Source organism: Chaetodon auriga, chromosome 4 (genome assembly GCF_051107435.1).
Source record: "Chaetodon auriga isolate fChaAug3 chromosome 4, fChaAug3.hap1, whole genome shotgun sequence".
Taxonomy (NCBI): Eukaryota; Metazoa; Chordata; class Actinopteri; order Chaetodontiformes; family Chaetodontidae; genus Chaetodon; species Chaetodon auriga.
The window spans coordinates 27007695-27028908 of record NC_135077.1 but is presented as its reverse complement, the minus strand read 5'-3'; the positions used below and the strand labels follow the sequence as shown (position 1 = coordinate 27028908).

Genomic DNA, 21214 nt, shown 5'->3' with positions numbered 1-21214 from the left:
TTTTTGCTGTTGTACATAGCTCTCATTGTTCTATGGATAAACCAAGCAACAAACATCCAGTGCTGCGGTGCTGAATGCTGACGTTTACATTTCAGTTGTTTGCTATGTTAACCACTAGCAAAGGTCCGGTGAAACGCTACGAAAGACGTGGATCGTCGTGAAACAAGACGGAGATGTCATCGCAATCTATTGTAATTGCATGGCAGGGTACGTTACTTACGTTCACCTGTCTTTTATGAAATTGTTAACCCTGATTTAACAAGTGTTAGGCGAGTTGCTTGTAGCTATTACTTTAATCTATCACCATGGATTTGAAACGATAGCTAGTGTTACACCATTTACACAATTATCCGACTCAGCTCCTACTGGCTGCAAACAGTTAACAAGCCATTTTTGGGGGGTTTTTTGAGTTTTTTTGGGAATTTCTTGCATTTTTCATCCTTATGAACAACAACTTTTCATACTCAATAAAAGCTCTTCCTGGTTTCTGAGTTTGAGCAACTGTAAATGACACAAAACAGAGGCAATTTGAGTGTGTGTTCCTGTGTGCTTCCTATGTAAAAAATCACTTCTGGCCCTCCATCTGCAGTTCATGTCATAACAGAAGAGTGACGTGACATCATATGCAAACAACCTACAGTTAGAGGTTCACCTTCATCTGCGATGATGTTGGGCAGCTGATGTTACTGCCATCATGTTCACCACCTTCATCCAACAATTCAGCATGTTTTGCGTTATCTGATTGCCTCTTCTGATCAGCCTTAATAGAGACCGATCAAACTATTTACGACGCATATGAGCTGATAACAAATGATGATAATAATAATAATAATAATAATAATAATAATAATAATAATAATAATAATAATATTGATGGAAGCACCCTTACAAATGAGTATGTCAATAAAGATTGACAAATGATCATATTCTGATTTATTTATATTTTACATAGTGTCCCGACTTTTTAGGAATCCGGATTGTATGGAGATTCACCACCATCTGTTTCACCTTGTTTAACTGGGTCTGAGGGAGCATCGTGTTAAATGCTGAGCTAAAGTCATTATAATTTATTTATTTATTAAGTACATTTTAATACCCTGGACCTTTTTAATACCACATAGAACGTAACTTAATACCTGTTTCACAATCAGCCAAACCAAAGTATGAAAGCATCGTGGAAAACCAGAAGGGATGATATGACCTAGAATGTTATTTTAGATTATTTTTAGTCAGTACTTCCCAGCTGTGTGTAACAATAATTTTTAATATCATGAATGACAGTAACGCAGTCTGGATGCAAATAAGCACCATATAATGGATACACAGACTGACCAGTTAAAATTGATTTATTAATTTAAGCTCATTCTTTGCTAAAATTGAAGTTTGCCTATTTTAACAAGATGAGCTTCTACAAACTTCCTACTTTTAGTGTATTAAGTCTTCCAACAGGTGCATTCAGATTGTAAATGCAATGTAAGACTTTTTCTAAGGAAAATTAATTCAATGCCTTTTAATATTCTGAATGAAGAACTGACAGAGATTATCTACATTAATAGAGAACAAGACCTTTAATACAGATCCAAATTAATGCTAATAGCACGTCATGTCTGCAGTTCGTGGAAATAGGCTTTTGTTGTCTACAACATCTTCATAAGGAAGCAGCTCTAAATACCAAGATAATTGAAAAAAGGAACACCAGTACATTAACAATAATAGAATAAGAGAAGATAATAGAGTAAGGAAGGTTTTTATGGCTGTTCTTTTACCACTGGAATCCCCAGTGAAGGAGGAAATCAACTTTCATAAGTTAGATTTTAAGCCTACAAATGATGTGTATTGTCACTTACAAATGGATTTTAGGGTGAAATTGTAAAAACAGCACATTTCATATGCATTGTCTCAGGCTAACCAGAGGTTGACAAGACATGTATGATGAGGATAGTGCTATTTGTCTTCTTACCAGCAACTTCCACAATATCTCCAGGAACGATGTCTCGAGCTCTGACTCTCTGAACGCTCTTCTTGTCCTGTCGGTACACCTTGCCCATCTCTGGCTCATACTCCTTCAGAGCCTCAATGGCATTCTCTGCATTACGCTCCTGGAGGACACAGCAAAATAGGAAGTTTCTATGAATTTCTTTTAGTTATTCAAGGCACAAGTTTCAAGGGACAAGCTTCACTTATTTACAGTCTCATTTTGCAACACAAGGTTGTGTAATAAAACGGCAGTTGAGTTATGCTACTCACATAGAATAAATAAATAAATAAAACAAAATCCTAGGAACCTCAAACTGTTCACCTGCCCTACCTCAGACAGGGTGTGTGTTTTTGTCTCCATGTCTGGGGCTGCAGTCATGAATGTGTAGTGTGTGTGCAGGAGAGGGCTGAGCACTTGGGCTGTCAATGGATATTCTAATTTGATTATTTCATTAAAGTGTCACAAAAAATCCAAAGAACAGACAACTGTGAAAAGTAATATTTGATTGTGAGAAAAAGCAGCACTCCCACGGCTGTTCACCCAGGGGCCTGGACTGTTGCACCAAATGCACTGCATGATGGACAGGAGTCATACAACCAGAGTTTCTGAGCCAGTTGCTTCCCACACGTCTTCAACCCGGCAGCACAGAAGATCTCTACAATCAGCACAGTTTCAAGGAGGACACCCAAGATTAGTGTCATTAATTCAGCATCTGACCAAATGAAATATGGTCACAGTCTCCCCTTCTGTTGCTGAGTTATGGTGTTGAATAATGGCCACAGTGTTTTTGCTGAACATTACTCACATATAAGAAAACACATTTGGCCTGGGAATCGCTCAGTATCATTCTGATTTCATTAAATTTAGTAGGGCATAGGGAGATTTAGTAGGGAGAATAAAGAGCGTGTGTGTCAGTACTGGTTAAAGAAACTAGATAAGATGAAGGAGCAGAATGGATTTTGCTGATTCAGAGAACCTGAATGGACTCCAACTCCTCCACCCAAATATCTTGTGAATTTCAGAGTTAGGAGCATCGATGCTGAATTTGCCAAAGAAATTATTTTTTCTCCACCTCGAGCACACAGTTGTGTTTTCATCCTTTTTGGGGGCATTACATAGACTTTATTCAATTACTGTAGAATCACCCTAACCATAACCATAGCCACTCCATGCCTAACGCTAAACCTTAAGTGTTCAACCTAAAATGTAATGATTTACATTACAGGGGGTTGTGTTTTGTCCCCATAAGGAAGGTGAGTCCCCACAATGAGACTGTGTAAACAGATTTACACATGGCCACACACACACACACACACACACACACACACAGTTTTCACGCAGCCTCCCTGTGACAGTACTTCTGTTCCAGGATCGGCTTTCCTTATAAGCCGTTCAGTTGTCATCACTCACTTGAAAAACAAGTGGGCTGTGCAGAGTGCTGCTGACAGATCAGTCTCTGTCAGATCAAATGAATCCAGGCCCTGCTCTAATTTAGAAACATCAACTCCTTGGTGTGCTACCATGAGTGTGCTATCAGAGTATGCTGTGTAAGCCTCCTTCAGCTTCCCGAAATACGTGATTTTTACAAGAGTCATTTCAAACAGTTGTCGTACCCAAATTAAACACGGAAAGTAGCACCTTGGAATAGCCATGGACAAAGTTTAATCTCTGAGAGTTACTTTGTATTTCATCTTCAATGAAGACAAGCGTTCATGCGCCTTTTGCGTTTGATTACTTTATGATTACCGTTGCAGACGAAAAGTGAAGTAACTTGTTAAAACACCCAGAGACTGAATCTGTTTAGAATTGAGAACTGAATCCAATTGTGGCACCAAGAATCATAATCTAATGATGAGTTTTGTTAATATCCTCATCCTCTGGGACAATAAGAGCTGTAATAGGTCACCTTAGGCTGCTTGTGTTGTATCTAAGCAGTTGCTGATGGTAGAAGAGATTGAAGTGAATACAGCATGGAGCAATTTGACAAAAGCTATTATCTTGTCCTCAATAATACAAATCTAACAAAACAATTTCCACTCCAAACCTTCTGCTCACTGTGTCCCTGCTCTCTGTCACACTGAATGAAACAACATAAACCAAGCGGCGATACAGAATAGTACCATATTTGTGCTGCTGCCTGTCTTGGCCTGGACTCTCTTTAAAAACATAATATTTAATCTCAATGAGACTTCACTTGTAGTTAAATACATGTTAAATAAACAGAAATACAATATTCAGTCATTAAACAAGGCAGACTATCACACTGTCGCTCTGTATCTCAAAGCTTGTGAAAGACAATACACAGTAAATGCGTGGAATATAATCAAAGCATGATAGGGCCTGATCATGTACTATATATCTGTCTGCGGTTGTGCTGGTGCTATCAACGGGACAAATCTGACTCTGAACTACAAATCACAATCCTATCTACAGCGGGATTCTATGTGTGGAGTATAAATCAAACTTTAGGCTATTTTGTATGTGCATTATAATTGTATAACACACAACACGTGGGAAAATAGAGGACAGGACTAGCTGATTGGATTCACAACAACAATTTAAAGGCTAATTAATATTAAAAAAAATGCCTTGATATGACAACATGATTGTCAGTCCACAAAACCAACAGACACACTGTTTACCTGCCATACTCCTACAATAGCATTGGCAATGAGGATAAGGAGAATGACGAAAGGTTCAACAAAGGCTGTGATTGTCCCTTCCCCTTCTTCAAACCAAGCCAGGGTCTACGAGACAGAAGACAAGACAGAGAGAAAGATGATGATTTGTGTTCACTCCTTTCAATCAGTTTACACAAATACACAGTCCATACAAACTCCTCACAGGTGTTCTAGAAATGATTACTTTTACTTACTCATGTTACTTGTATATGTGAGTATGTATGTGCACACAGCTATGTTTCCTTACAAAGGAGATGCATGCAGCCAGCAGCAAGATTCGAACCAACAGATCCTCAAACTGTTCGAGGACCAGCTCCCAAAGTGACTTCCCTGCATGGGGACCAAGGAACACAATGAGCAGCAGAAGAAAGAAAGAAAGAAAGAAAGAAAGAAAGAAAGAAAGAAAGAAAGAAAGAACGAAAGAAAGAAAGAAAGAAAGACTGTAATTTAGATGAAGAAAGACATAACAGGATATAATAAAACAGCTCACCTTCTTCAGCCGGTAATTCTGTGAGTAAAGAGTTAAAGGTAGATAGAAAGGAAAAAGGAGGGAGAAAGAGAAACACAATTACAACGTCATCACCCATGGTAATTTTAGAAATTGCAATACGGTATTCTTACTTGTCCAAGCACTTGGTACATATGAGTTTTTGTGCAGTTGAACATAATGCAACATAATGCAGATATACGGAGAACCTTTACTGAAAACAGGATGTATAATAGATATGATGCAGCTGGGCAGCACTGTTCAGCATCTACATACACAAACACTGGACATTTCATCAAAACCAATATAATGTATGAGAGGCCTTAAACCTGAATTCATTTTCATCTGATATTTTGTCTGATATTTCTTAATTATAATAGTGGTTATCATCTTCGTTGATAGCAGTATACATTATTTTGTTTACTTCTTTATTGAAACAGACAGTCTCTTTAAGAACAGGACTTCTCTCTCTCTCTCAGAGAGTGACAGAGCGTACGAAATATAACCACACCCAGTTTAAGCATACTGAGACGAATATGATAAATCACAACGCACATTAAACATTTTCACAATAAAGGAAAGCAGTTACAAGTATGATGGCAAATACAACTTTTTAAAATGTTCAGGGTGATATGACCTGAAATATATATATCAATATTTTGTTTTTTGTTTCTTTTTTCACAGTGATGGTATTGTGTAATGCTTTTACAAAAATAAAAGGACTACTCCACTCAAAACCTGACTCAACCTCTTTTCAGTCTATTAGCAATGTAAGGGAAGATATCTAAAGAAAGAGAAAAATATTTATAGAATTGATGTATTTATTGGTTCCAAATAGGAATAAAAATAAGGTACAGGCCTACGTCTTTTGGAAGAAGTAACCACCCCCCACAATGTGGTTTAGACAAAGGGTAGGATTAGGCATCTCAGTAACATTTATTTGGCAGAAACTCCAAAGAATATTATATAACTACAACAGTGTGTGTACTACAGGGCATGTCTATCAAATAAATTTACATACGGCAGCAACAGACACACATACTGATGAGGCATGCAGCAGAAGAGGCTTTCCTGTGAGAAATGGCTATGTGAGATGACACAAAAAGCATTTTTGGGACATTTCCATCAAGTTAATCCACTGGGCCTCCACTTCCTCAGATGGTGGGAGAAGATGAAGATATTTGTGTTGGTGGTTCTTGGAGCCAACAACACAGAAATTAGAGTGTGTTTCTTGTAATGTTACCTTGCACATCTACATGTTACTGGAGAAGGCATTATAGTGAAGAAAACAGCAGTTAATGGATGTAACTCCAGTTCTGTGAGTATGTGCATAGCCCTCTTGTATGTTATCACAGCCACAGTAACGCACATTATTTTAATATGATAAAACTTTTATAATGTCATAGCAGAATGTGACACCAGTGACAGTGACAAAACCTGTATACCGCCGACCTCTAGTTCAGATTAAATAAGAGAATGTAACTTAATACTTTTTTGGAGGCCATTCCATTTGTATGCATCAGAGTATTTGAACCCATTTTTGACAAGTTCACTGTGAACAAGAGAGAGCTAAAATTAAAATGTCCTGTGACCTGACATTGTTAGTACTGTATTTAAATGCAACTGAGAGCAGAGGCGACTCGGTCGTTTTTTCAGTTGTGGTCATTTGACCATCAACATCACAGTGTGAGACATTTAATAAACAAAAGATGGAGGAAATCCACTGCACAGAGGTCTACTGTTGTGTTGCTACTGTGAATAATCAATTTGTTCGGAAGAAATTTAAACAGCAATGACAACAAGAAGAAGAAAACAATTTGGATTTGTACCATTGGGTCCCCATCTCTCCCTGTTCTTCTTCAGCTGCTCACAGCTCAGACCTGTAGACTCATTTACACTGAAGAAGCCCAAAACCTCCTCCACCGTCTTAGTGTGAGCATTATCCATCACTATGGAGGGAGGAGGAGAGAGAAGACAAGGCAGTATCAGTATCACCAGTACTGTTCTTCAGTACAAAAATATGACAACCAGGCACCACTAGCCCATTATACTAACCTAGAGAGGCGGTTATAAAAGCCCAAGAAAAGCAGTTCAATACAAGCTGTCGTGTAGTGTAGGAAGGTAATGTGGCTTTAAGGATGATGAACATATTTTAGATTGAAGGTGCAAACCGCAAATGTTTTTTTGTTGTATTCAAAATTTGTAAGACTTTTCAAGTTAAAGATATTAATGAAAATCCTGTTTTCCTCAGACTTACGTTCTTATTAGTCCTATTTAACAGATCACAGATGGAGCACACTGACTGGGACCAATCTGATTTTCAGTAAAAGGCAGTATGTCAGTATTTTCCACATTTGAAAGATGTGTTTCTTAGCACCTGCAATAAAAATTACACACTGTTACAGCATAAGTTGGCTGGGGAATAAGATGTACCATATAGCCAAGCAACCACACAAACTGGAACCCACAGAGACAAACAGGCCCATGAGACGTGAATTACTATCCACAGGGTGTGAGTTGGATCTGAGCAATATTCATTTGTATGTTTGTAAGGCTGTGCTTCTCTAAAAGGCTATATGGCCTCCAACTTTGTGATCCTGCTCCAAGCTCCATTCAAAAATTTCAAAATTTAACACTCTCTTGCGTAGTCAGAGGTGCCTGTTCGAACAAGTCGGTGGCATCTGTCAATTTAGTGTGCGTCAAATGAGCTTTCTCCCATTTAAAATAATAATAACTGTGAGAAATCATTTGCCTGTTATTCCTATGACCTTCCTCCACCACGAAGCCCATGTGTAAGTGAGCAGCCTGGAATGATTCATTCATTCATTCATTCATCTTCTATACCTGCGTATCCCTTTCGGGGTTGCGGGGGGCTGGAGCCTATCCCAGCTGTCAACGGGCGAGGTACACCCTGAACCGGTCGCCAGCCGATTGCAGGGCAACATAGACAGACAAACAACCATTCACTCTCACACTCACACCTATGGACAATTTAGAGTCACCAATTAACCTAATGAGCATGTTTTTGGTCTGTGGGAGGAAGCCGGAGTGCCCGGAGAGAACCCACGCATGCACGGGAAGAACATGCAAACTTGACACAGAAAGGCCCTGCCCGACCCGGGGATCGAACCAGTGCACGCGCACTACCTGCTGCGCCACCGTGCCGCCCTGGAATGATTCAAATTCATCACAAGACTCTGTGCTCAAAAGGTCCTCGGTCGGGTTGTAAGAAGAAGGCTTGTGATATTAACTCTAGAGGATTGCCCTAAAATCACTGATGCCAATTTCTGCATCTGCAAAATACAACACAATTCCAAAAATGTTGAGATGCTGCATAAAATATAAATAACAGAATGAAATAATTCGCTAATCCTTTTCTGCCTACTGTTTATTCAGTTGAATACAACACAAAGACAAGATACTAATTAATGTTCAAACTAATACAGGTTTTTGTAAATATAAACATATTCTGAATTTGATGCCTGCAACATGTTCCAAAAAAGCTGGGACAGAGTTTACCACTGTCTTCAATTTTTTTCTTTCAACAATACTCAGTAAGCGTTTGGGGACTGAAGACACTACTTGTTAAAGATTTGAAAATGCAATTATTTCCCATTCTTGCTTGACATACAACTCCCGTTGCTAACCAGTCTTTGTTGTCGTGATTTGTGCTTCATAATGCGCCACATATTTTCAGTGGGAGAGGGACTGCAGGCAGGCCAGTCTAGTACCGGCCATCTTTCAATACCAAGCCACGCTGTTATAACACAAGCAGAAGGTGGCTTGGCATCATCTTGCTGGAATAAGCAGGGACATCCTGAAAATGATGTCGTCTGGATGGCAGCATGTGTTGTTCCAAAACCTGTATGTACCTTTCAGCATTAATGGTGCCGTCACACCACCTTCCTCTGACACACCCCCACACCATCACGGACGCTGGCTTTTGAACATTCTGCTGCCCACAATCTGGACGCTCCTTTTCCTCTTTAGCCCAGAGGACACAATGTCCATGATTTCAAAAGACCAATGCACACTTTTCCGCTTTGCACCAGTCCATCTCAGCTGAGCTCAGATGCTGAGAAGTCAATAGCATTTCTGGATGTTGTTGATATATGGTTGTCACTTTGCACAGCTGAGTCTTAACTTGCATTTGTAGATGCAGCAACGAACTGTGTTAACCAACAATAGTTTTCCAAAGTGTTCTCAAGCCCATGTAGAAATATCCTTTATACAATCATATCAGGCTTTAATGCTGTGCTGCCTGAGGGACTGAAGGTCATAGCCATTCTCTGAACCTTTTGATGATATTGTGGACTGTAAATGGTGAAATCCCTAAATTCCTTGCCATTCTGTCTCAAGAAACATTGTTGTTTAACTGTTGGACTATTTGCCCACACAGTTTTTCACAAAGTGGTGAACCTCGCCCCATCCTTCCATATCAACGACTGTTCCTTTCCAGGATGCCCCTTCCATACCCAATCATGATTCATCACCTGTTACCAATGAACCTATTCACCTGTGAAATGTTCCAAACAGGTGTTTTTGGAGCATTCCCAGTCTTTTGTTGCCCCTGTCCCAACTTTCTGAATGGTATCACAGGCATCAAATTCACAATGATTGCATATTTACAAAAAACAATAAAGTTTATCAGTTCGAATATTACATATCTTGTCTTTGTACTGAATTCAACTGTCTATAGGTCGAAAAGGATTTATTCTGTCATTATTTACGTTTTACACAGCATTACGCCGTTTTTGGAATCGGTGCTGTACAATATTGAGCGACCACCCCTGCATTGTCCACAGGAGCCAAAAACTGTGCTAATAAATTGGTTGTCTACACAGCAATGATCATGATGACACTTCCTGTCATTGGCTCAACGTCTGACGTAATATATGTAGATAGCGTTAAATACTTTGTCGGTGTTACTACTAGCCTCGCCTTAATCCTGGGTTATATGGATGACATAACGGAAATTATTCACAGGCATGTTGCTCACGACTGATGAGGTTTGCCTGTAATTTGACATGGCTGCGTAATTAAGTGGTTATAACGCTATGCTGATAAGCCATATGTCAAACGGCAGGTGAAACATCACAACACTTTAAAGCCTTCGAGGAACAGGCTAGCAGATAGCTAACAGTGAGTTACATGGATGTCTGTGTAGGTGACTAGCTAGCTAGGCAGCTAGCGATGTGTTAGAACGTTAATCCTCCGGAGATGAACAGGTTGCTTACCAGTGTGGTTGAGTCGTTTGTCCACTATCCCTTCCGTTTTAGAAAGAAGGAATATACGACAGCACCATGCGCCTTTGACTGAATTGCTCACAACAAGGAAAAGAAAGCAGTGAAATTTACTTTGAAAAGGTAGTTTTTACAACAAGCTACCTAGCTTAGTTATAAGTTACTGTGACAGCCGCGCATGAGTGAAAAATCATCAGGACATTATTTCCATTGAGACGGTATCTGATTCCCGAGTCGTAAAAATGTTGTCCGTTAAAAAAATAAGGCTTATTTCAATCAAATGTTTCTCTTAATATGGTTCAAGATTATTTTATCCAGACAGTGCTGTATTACTACTCCTTATCCTTGCTCCAGCAGTGTCTGCGGGGTCAGTAATATTCAGCCTGCAGCCTGCGTTCAGTCCAACAAAATCAAGCGAAATAATCAGAAAACGCAAATTCCGCTGCAACCTTTCAAAATAAAAGGTTCGCCTGATGAAATGCACGTTATGAATCTGAATGTATATTTCATCACAATTGTTTCACTATATATTAAAACGCTAAAATAACTGTTGGACAACCAACGTGTAACTGACGGTATTTCTTCCAAAACTACCAGGTTTTTAACTTTTATTTTCGATGAGTGGTCTTACTTCTTGTATTACCGCGGCTGATTCTGCCTACCTTGACGATGCTACCCCGTAATGAACCGTGATTAGCGGAACTTGCCAATGCAGAAACTCAGCGGAGCTAAGAACGAAGCAGAGGCCCAGGAATCAGGCTGACGTAACACATTAACAAATCAGCGTGCAGACTCTGCTAAAAACCCGCCCATGATCCCAGTCACTGAGCTATCGATCAATCAGAGAGCAGTGCGTCTGCTGTCGCACAACAGAACGACATACAAACCAATGTGCGGTGAGCTTTGAGTGTTTGATGACACTGCAGACCAATCAAACGACGTTGGAGGCGGGCGCATACGTTTACAGCGTAACAGGCTGCCTTCGTGCCCTTCTGGTGTCCGTCACTACACTAGTAAATGATTTCTGTGAACCCCATTTTTAAAAAGTCAGCCCGCGTGAACATAATCTCCACATACATATACTGTGTATTAACACTATTGGAAGGATGTCCCGCAATAAAGACATGGAACTGCCTGTTCCATGTCTTTATTGGCATCACTTAAACCACTAACATCTAACACAGGTCTTCCATGGATGTTGTGAATGCTGAATTTTTTCTAGTGTTTCCTTCTCTTGATACCATTGCAGAACACATTCAGAGATTTCAGAGTAAAATAGACAGACGGTATTCATTAGGTCAGTTATAAAAAGACTGAGGCAAATGTATGTCAGTGTGCAGACCACGTGGGAAATAAAAGAGGGGAGCAAATTACATGGAAGTGAAACTCTTGTGAATGTCTCCATCAACATTTAATTTCTACAATGTCAACAGTGTGCTAACCCCTCTGCCCATTATACATCACAAGACAGTGTTTTGGTAGAATCTTTTTTAATAAAAATGTTCAGAAAAACTACATGTGTAGAAACAATATAGTCCAGCAAACACAACATACACAACACTGAATTTTGTTGGGGTCTGCGATCTTTTCTCTTTCTCACAATGTTTTCCTCACAATGGATATTCGCTCCATAGGCTGAAAGATAAAGAACACAATCATGGTCCACAAATTCAGATCAGCTTTATTAACATGAAGCTGTGTCTGCAAGAGTTAGGACAGAATATCATTCCACATTTTTCAGCGGTACATTAACTTTGCCAAAATTAAATGCGAATTAAATCATTAATAATTAGGATTTACTGTAAATCTACTGTAATAACTGTAAACCTTTTTTTTAATAATCTTTGACAAAATACCATATTTACTTTAAATGGATGCAGAGGTTTACAGGGGAAGAACATATGACCATAATACAGAACTTACAAAATAACATCCAAAAATTCCAAATACTTTTTCATCAAACACATTCTCTTATCTTAACACATTTAACTTAACTCCTTTTATTTAGAATAATGAGTTTATGAGGAGTTCATTGATGTTATGCGCTAATAATACACTGAGGGTTTTATTGAAAAGAAGTTGGTTACTTTGTATGAATCTCAGGATCATAACAAATTATACTGTGTAATGTAACAGAGCAATGATGTAATCATATTGCTGTCATGGTGCACAGAACGGGACATTTTCATGCAGAGCTGCTCATCAAGATGAAGCAAACAGCTGCCATCTCATTTCTCTTTTTGAAGAGGGATTGTATGAGGTACTTATCCTGGTCAATGTATGGCCTACAGTGGAGGTCAGCATGCCCCCAGTTTGGAGAAGCAAATGTACCATCACTGAAGCAAAACAATGTGCTGCTGTGCAGGCTGCAAAACATGTTTTAGCCACAAAAATGAAGGCCCACTTAAAAAAAAATCTATATCCATTGAAGTGTAAATTATATTTAGAATATTTTCAGAGCTTTAACGTGACGCCCTCCAGTTTCCTCTTCAGCCCATTTGGTCTCCATCTGCAAAAGTTCCTCTCCTGTATACTCTGGCTCATTAATATATCCTCTTGTCTCTGGAGTGAACTTCATTTCATCACTGCGGTCCTAATCAATAATTTTGATTGCTGTTCCTTCCAAAAACTGCTGGAAGACTGAGCTAAACAGTGGCATAATACAGCATGCAGGACAGTTGTTTTTATCCACATGAATACAGAAGTTCTCTGGTGAGAAAATGTACTGCGGCACATGTCCTGACTGCTGGGTCAGAAGGCATCAACTATCAGAAATTATCAATATTTACATTGAATGGTAGAATTTCATTCAATTCACCTCACCAATTAACCTATTTAGTCATACAATATGTAATCTAAGTAAATATGTTTCACTGAAGAACAAAATGGAGTGTGTGTGCATGATGATTGCATGTCACAAAGAATGCGTGTACCTGCCTCCCTATGTTCTACATGCACAACATTAACACAATAACATTAACACAAAGAAAGTGTGCAGAGCAGGACCTTTGAGTTTCCTCTCCATATGTGGGTATGTTTAAGGCCAGGTCAGACTGTATGTATGTGATGTGTGCCAGGTTATAAGAATGGATGGTTCATTTCATACAAGACTCAGACAGTTACCCAATAACCTGACTACAAAGAGATCCCAACAATAAAGCTAAGACAGTAAACAAACCGTATGAATATAAGTCCAAAGGTCAAGCAGCCCTGCGCTCAGCCATGTATGTTACGCTATACTGTTGCACATTTAACACTGAAGTCCATGGAAGGAGAAAGGTTGCTTTGGTGAGCTGCTTGTTAGCTAGCGATTTCTTAGCTGATGAGCCAGGCTTGATGTTGAATGATGCAGTCTTAGCTGTGCAGTGTTCCCATGGTGCAGAGTTAGCAGCATTAAGAGCTACCAACTCGACTGTAGGTAATACACTGACCACGGATAACTACCTTAGACACCCCCTCTTCATAAAAACACCTGAACGATCCCTTTAAACTTACATCAGTATGGCTTTTCAAATGAATCCCACACTTGCTTGAGGGCATAACAGTGTCAATAAATGAGTTACTTAAGTAACTATGTTCCTGTCAGCTTTCTGCAATGCGTGATTTTGAGTATTAAATGGTATGTAGAAAAGAAATCTGGTTTCCATAATCAGCCTAAACTAGGGAACCTGAATTCTTTGCCTTGTATATAAGCAGGATATAAGGAGACATCAGTTAACACAGTGATGCTCGACAACCTGAAAGTGTTTGTTTCCTGCTATAATGTGGTTTCTCTGATTTGTGTTGATGTTAATGCATTGAGCATAGGAATTAATACAAAGTGGTATTTTCAAATAGCCCCCCTACCCCTGCTGCTGGGAACACATGTGTTTGTGTGTGTGTTACCTCTGGTTGTAGTCGGGGTCGGTGTGCGTTTGCGACAGCAGGTCTCTAATCTCCTCAGGTGGGTTCAGACCATGAAGCTTTGCTCGCTCCCATCTCTGCAGCCTGCTGATGCCTGCAGAGAGAGATGATATGATGAAATGATTCAGTGTTTTTTGCTATTAAAACCACCACCACAACTTCACCTTTCCCAAAAAGAGCAGACCCAAAGGTCATGCAGAAAAACAGCTCCAGCGCTGCTTTGTCTCTGACCTTGAATGCAAATGCGACCTTTGAGTAATAAGTTTGAGGACATGTTGTAGAAAACCATGGACATAATTTATTTATTTTTAATTTAGATTTATGAACAATGCACAGGAGTTCAGTTGATCTTTTAGAGTCATGAGAGTCAGGCAGGGTGTAAGTGAGCGTGTATGCTGATGGGGAAATTGTTGTTCTGTATATTGATACTGGCTGGTTTCTGTATATAAGAGTATGGTCTAGACCTGCTCTATATGGAAAGTGTCCTGAGACAACGTATTTGACACTGTATGACAGAAATTTAATATGCTAAGATTTCTGTCAATCATGGCAAACATGCTTCTATCAGTAGTGCTTTTATTCAATATGTCAATAAAGTGACAATTAGAAATGACTTTTGGCCAACAGAACAAGCTGTAAACAGAATAGCTGACATACTATCAATGTATAAAGATGTTGTGTTGAACATATTAGCAAACAGTTGCCCATTTAAACATCCTGCAGACACACAGAAACATTAGCATTTCTTTATTTGTATGGCCACTCTAAGTGTAATTCAAATATTCTTGTTGCTAGCTTTGTTGTTTGGTATTGAGAGGGTAGCTAACAGCTGCCTCTCGAGGCTGGAAACAAGGTTAACCACAGCAGGAAGACTGAACCGAGAAAAGCTGTGAGCCACAAAACCAAAGCAAAGCAGCAAAAGTGGCTAAAAAGCAGAAGAGGAAGTAAGAGGAAGTGCAGAATTGGTGATAAGTCTCTGTGGGTTGTCACTTTAGATACTTTTTCTATTTGGTGTGCAGCACTCGTTAAGTTGGTCCTCATTTTATTCCTTTTTCATATGAAAATTACACAACTCAAACAAAAAGCTTGGTGAATCAGCTGTTCTGTACATTTGTGGAAAAACAGACAACTTTGACTACTCAGAGATTCTCACTCTGAACACGACTTCAAACCAGTGAATAATATCTAAGGTGACACTGCTTTACCTTATTTCTTGTTTGTGCCAAAGCCACATATTCTACAGTGTGTACATGTGTCTGAGTATTACCTGTGCAGGGCCCAAATCTCCAGTCCAGATCAAACTGTCTGAGCTTCTGCAGCTCCTCCTCTCCAGCCGTTTCACTTTTAGCTTCTGCTCCAATGAAAAGATTCAGAGAATTCAAGTCACAGCTACTTCATGTAATATTCAACTGAAATCAACAAAAACAAAATTCTCTTTAAAACTGAAAATAAATGATTTTTCTAAGTTCAAAAACACACAAAAAAAATACTACAACAAATCTACTGACCGTCAATTTTCAGTCAACACCAAACTGTAAACACTGTCTGATTTATAATGTTAATTGAACACATACAGGTTACATACAGTACATGTATGTACCAGATTAAAAATAAAAAGATACCTGCAACTGAAGACAACATATACATATATATGAAAATCTGAACATTTGAGCCTATGTCAGAGCAACAAAACACAGAACACGGCTGTAACACCACCATCCACCATCCAAACTGTGCTGCTCGTCACCTCTCTGTGGCTGAGGAGGAGTGGGCCTCTTCTCTCGTTTCCCCCCCCTCTTTGCTTTCTTCACCACCTTGAATGAATCTGTTATCAGTCCACGCTTGGTTGTCATGGTCACTGTTCTAGAACAAACACACACACATATTTCACTGTATGCTTTATGTTCGGGGTGACTGATCTTAATAACACAGCCTTAATCTTGTACATGAATACAAAGGGATTTATTCTGAGAGGATGTTAACAATTTGAACTCAAAGCAAATCGATCTATGCACACCCCAAAGACACACCTCAGGATAGATCATCTTATCTTTTTTCTTTTCTTTTTTTGGATTACTTTGTTAATGTACATATATATTTGGTGCACAAAAATGAGTGCGGTTGAAGAGATGACAGTGAGATTATTTAGTATTATTGTCTTCCAAATTGTAGACTGTAGCATAAGTACAGCTCTGTTGAGACCCCCTCTGGCATATTTTTGCTTCACCCACAGTGAAAGTGAGCTTCACTGCAGGCCAAACCAACCAAAACCCAGTGGCATGACTTGATGCATGGAGATCACTGTGGATTAATCCTGCAGCTAAAGCATCCACAATTATTCAACGAATTCAAGTTCACATCAAGAGGCTTATTATTAGTCGCTGCCTCATCAAGACACACTAAACGCTGTACTCAAATTCACAAAGCAGTCCAGACTTGTCAATTATTACGTTTTATTAAACATGAATAATTCGGTGATGACATCTTATGCACGTAGCGTCTGTCAGTGACTGGACAGCGCCCTCTGCTGACCGCTGGTCTGCTGTGGAGGAGAACATGTCCGGACAAAGACTGGACTACGTCTGCTTTTCACCTTCCAACATAATACAGCAAGAAAATACAACCATTGCATTTTACCAAACAAAAGAAAAAAGCAAACACTGAATGAGAGCGTGAGCTGCTGGCTGATGTTAACTTGACCTCTTCTAAACAGCAGATCTTCAGTGTGTTTGTTTGTCGACAGGCTAATCAAAGCTGCAGGGAAAAACACAAATGCTCAGCGTTGTTTCAGCGATCACAGCTGTTTCAGTCGATTGAACTTACCTCGTAATTCAAAAAATTTAAGCTCTATCGAAAGACTTCGCCTTCTGTCAGACTGCAGCGAACCAGTCTCCCAAAACAATGACGAAGCTTTCTTCTTCTGTGTCTACGCAGGACAAGACTCGACTGCGCCCTTTGCTGCCACCCTACGTTTGCTCTGCACATTACAGTTAGACGGACACTAGGCTGCCACAACATAATACAAATACTCTTACTCCTACTACTACTAATAATACTAACAATGATAACAAAAATTATAATAATCAAATATATATAGTATGTATTATAGTTCATGGGAACTGTTACCTGAAAATCTACTGTAAATGTTGACCACAAAATAATTTAAGAAGAGTATGAATCCAAACAGACATTTACTGTCAGCCTTTTTCATTGCCATTCATTCATTCCTGAGAAAAAATATTGCATTCACCATGATGAATTATTTCATCAATTTTTCTTGATGAAGACCTCAGTACAGTGACAACAGCAACAGCACTGTCTGTTGCCTTTTGTGTTATAACAACAGTAATTTAATTTAATAACAATGATAATAATAATAAGAATAATAACTGTAATATTTAGGCTCCACTGAGAGAGCTGGACTTAGCAGTGATGGCTGAACTCGTCACCACTTCCACCCATCTGATAATAAGAAGACACTTACAGTACTTTATCCTTTATTCGGATTCCCATTAGCTTCCACAAAGTGGTCACAGGGCCCGGATGAAAGTGTACTGATGTGACCTTTGTAGCTAATGCTTCAACCATAAGGATGGATGGAATCTTTACAATGAAAATTATAGTGGTGATAATGATGGAAATTAACCTTGTGATGATGATGGTGATGGTGGTGATGGGTGACAGGAAGGCTGAGGACTCCCCCCTCCCTCACAGCTTGTAAATATCAAAATCAATACAAATCTTTTTGACCAGTTCTGCAGCCGTCTTCATTGACATTTCCTTCTCTATATCTCTGATTTTCCTCCATCCAGATAGATCACTTACCATATAATCTAATCTAAGATGTGTGTGCGAGTGTGTGTGTGTGTGTGTGTGTGTGTGTGTGTGTGTGTGCGTGTGTGTGTGTGTGTGTGTGTGTGTGTGAGACACATACACACTTGAATGTTAACTGTTGGAGAGCAATACCACTTTCTCTAGGTCTGTATTTACATTGGAATAAGGGGGCACTTGTGAGAGACTGAAAGTAGTCACAATTTGATTCCTTTTTGTTTTTGACATGCCAATATGATTTAATAATAAGCTCTCTATCTTCAAATTATTAAAATAATAATGTCAATTCTAAGATGGTGGCACATGCATATGTGGCGTTTAGTAGCTTCCTCAGATTTCGCTACTTTTTTTTTTTTTTTTTGTCTTTATTACTAAGCTAAGCCAGCATGGGTCAAAGGCTACTGAACTGTCCAGTCACAGGAAAATAAAATGGCAAATTACAGAACTTTAAATGAGCAGCTATCGAAATGCTGCAGGCTTTGTGATGATGAAACAAGCGTGTGATTGGTCTCACTGCTTGTTTAAAAAAAAATTTTAATCTGTCTGAAGGGACATTGCTCAGCTTTGTAAAGCCTGAAAGCCACTGGTTGCTGCTCACTGCTTTAATTTTGGACAATTGAACTGCTTCCTTCTGTTGCACACAAAAGGGCTTGTTGCCACAAAAATGAATGATGGAGCGATAGAGAGTGGGATCGCAAGAGTTGCAGACGGGAGTGAAATTCATGACAACTTACTACTGCTCATTACTTCTATTAAACAAAATAAACAGTAAAACCAACACCAAATTACAGATAATCAGAAAAATCAATCATAAACATAGAAACTGTGGTTTTGCTACACTCAGATGGGTTGAGCAGAAAAGTGTATTACGAGACCAACTTCAAAATGTCATTGACCGCTGCTACCTACAGTGCACCATGCTAGGTCGTCACACTCCCCTCTGAAACAATGGAAAGTGGGGCTCTGAAATTATAGTACAGCAATACAGTTCAGATCTTTTTTGACACAACATGACCATGATGCATTCCATGCATATGCTAAGGTTAGGCGTGGATAGTTTTTTTTACGCAGCTTTATTGACACTGGCAGCAAAGTGAATTTTACAGAGGAGGCACGCAATTCAAATTAACAGTGTATTAAAATTAAATTGGTTATGGCCCTGAATGAGTGCACCAGTTGTCTTTTCCATTAACAATATGTCTTGTCAATAAAATGCATAATTGATTTGAAGTCAAGTCGAACATAGCTTCAACATTAGCTCGGGCTAAAGTTTGATGAGCCAATAAGTTAGCTAAAAAGAAACATTCACTTACCTTTTGTTGTGGGTTTTGCACTGACTGATGAAGTTGGATGTGGTGACTGTTGTGTCAGATTTTTGAGCTACAGACCTAGCATACCTCTGTTTTCTTCTTACTACTTTTACTTACTCATCATCAGGAGCATAACCCATACATCTATGGTTGATTTTATTTTGTATTTTTGTCTATTTGTTCAACTTTTTCTTTTTTCTATGTCTCCTTTTTATTCTTGCTGCTGTAACAGTGAATTTCCCCCATACAAGATCAATAAAATCTTATCTTTGCTGGAATACCTGATGACTGTCTTATCTACCATGAGAGTTTACATGCAACATTGCTGATGCAGTTTATATACCAGCTAATGTTAATGCTAAAGTAGACAGGGAAGACCTAGCAAGCTGCAGACATTGCATCCAGTTGGGACCTGTCCAGCTGCTGGGGACTTTAACCATTGTCAACTATCCACTGTATTTTGAATATTTTACTAAAATGTCTCATACGCCACAAGGAGGCATAAAACCTTGGATTACATCAACCCACATGTGGCTGATTCCTCCAAACACATGCAGTTTTACCATTTTTCCGTGTTTCTGCTTCCCAGATACTGTCCAGTCATTACTGTGTGAAACTCACAATAAGGACCATTGAGATCTGGTAAGAGGGTGCCCAGTGTGTTTTCTGCCCACACCACCACAGACTCTCATACTGACATTGACTGATAGTATCTTCTCCATTTCTTGGCCATGAGTTGTAAGTCTAACTGTTGACTCTGGAACAACATAAATAAGGCAGTTTTCTGTTCTACTTTGCTTTTATTTTATGTTAAACCTGCTCTCCATCTGTCTCTTTGCCCTAATCTGACATGTTACTACCCCCTCCTTGTCCTCATCTCTCCATTCCTCCCTCTGATTTCATTCCATCCCTTACCCATCCCCACTTTTTTTCTCGATCTTTATTCCCATGCTGCCCCCTGCTCCTTTCCCCCCTCTTCCTTTATGTCCACTGTCTCCCCTTTCCCCCTTTTCCTCCCTGTTTTCCATCCCCCTATTCCTCCTTCTCTCTTCTGCTCATCTTCTTCCAGAAAGAAAGTGAGAGAGAAAGACATAATTGATAATATTTTACCACTTCCAATGGCAGTCCATTACTGACTTGTCATAAGGGACTGCTGTTTAATGGGGGCATTCAGAGAGTCTAGAAGGCATTAGACTGAAGGCAGCTATGATTGAATTAGTGTGAAACTTTATCTTCTGGATATGGTTAGTGTTGTGCATTCGGATGTAGAGACTGATACCTGGGGTTGATATTGGCCTTTTATTCACAATGGAGTCTTCTACACTCACTGTGGTCATCCTTTGACATGATGGATATAATGTACTTTGAATGATTAAATATTTATTGTGGAATTGATCAGCTACACTTCGCTGGCTGTGTGAGGGAAGTTGTATCCTGAAGTCCTGAAATTATCTTATTGGAATATTTTGATCATGTTATGTATCAGTATGTTAGCAATATTAGTAATGTTAGCAGGGCACTGTTGAAAACATTTTACAACACGATGGTGGCATTTGAAATCTTCTATGCAGTGGTCTGCTGGGGCTGTGGGAGCTCAGAGTGGGACAGAAAAAAACTTAACATATTGGTCTGGAGAGCTGGCTCTGTTCTGGATTGCCCTCTGGACATCATATTTAAGTTAACATAGGATAACATCTGTTACATCTGTACAACTTATCTTGTGCAATATTACATATTTTCACTGTGTTTATATACTTTTACTATGCAATAGTCCAAGGACT

General features: G+C 39.2%; 3 protein-coding genes across 4 annotated transcripts in view; 1 reads left to right on the top strand and 2 right to left on the bottom strand.

The window, feature by feature from the left end:
- LOC143319145 (sarcoplasmic/endoplasmic reticulum calcium ATPase 2) overlaps positions 1-10795 on the bottom strand; it is a 33572-nt gene extending 22777 nt beyond the window's left edge. The window contains exons 1-6 of the mRNA XM_076727794.1: positions 10384-10795; positions 6976-7095; positions 5150-5167; positions 4907-4989; positions 4621-4725; positions 1961-2099 (exon numbers count right to left, since the gene is read on the bottom strand). Coding sequence (XP_076583909.1) covers positions 1961-2099; positions 4621-4725; positions 4907-4989; positions 5150-5167; positions 6976-7093 — 463 coding nt within the window. The 5' untranslated portion in view covers positions 7094-7095; positions 10384-10795. The remainder of the gene's footprint in view (positions 1-1960; positions 2100-4620; positions 4726-4906; positions 4990-5149; positions 5168-6975; positions 7096-10383) is intronic.
- LOC143319756 (uncharacterized) overlaps positions 1-21214 on the top strand; it is a 210441-nt gene that overhangs the window by 176720 nt on the left and 12507 nt on the right. The window lies entirely within an intron of this gene.
- pold4 (DNA polymerase delta 4, accessory subunit) lies at positions 11867-17234 on the bottom strand. Of its 2 annotated transcripts, none has more exons than XM_076727419.1 (5): positions 17116-17234; positions 16040-16155; positions 15560-15643; positions 14275-14386; positions 11867-12024 (listed from the first exon to the last, which is right to left on the bottom strand). In XM_076727419.1, the coding sequence occupies exons 2-5, from the start codon at positions 16143-16145 to the stop codon at positions 12000-12002; spliced, it is 327 nt and encodes a 108-aa protein (XP_076583534.1). In that variant the 5' UTR covers positions 16146-16155; positions 17116-17234; the 3' UTR covers positions 11867-11999. The 2 variants fall into 2 exon arrangements, with proteins under 2 accessions (XP_076583534.1, XP_076583535.1); XM_076727420.1 differs by having other exon boundaries at positions 16040-16150; positions 17116-17198.

Coding starts and splice junctions, on each gene's coding strand:
- pold4 (XM_076727419.1), bottom strand. CDS start 16,145: ATGACAACCAAGCGTGGACTGATAACAGATTCATTCAAGGTGGTGAAG. Junction 15,644..16,039: donor TCCTCCTCAGCCACAGAGAG/GTGACGAGCAGC, acceptor TCATTGGAGCAG/AAGCTAAAAGTGAAACGGCT. Junction 14,387..15,559: donor GAGATTTGGGCCCTGCACAG/GTAATACTCAGA, acceptor CTCTCTCTGCAG/GCATCAGCAGGCTGCAGAGA.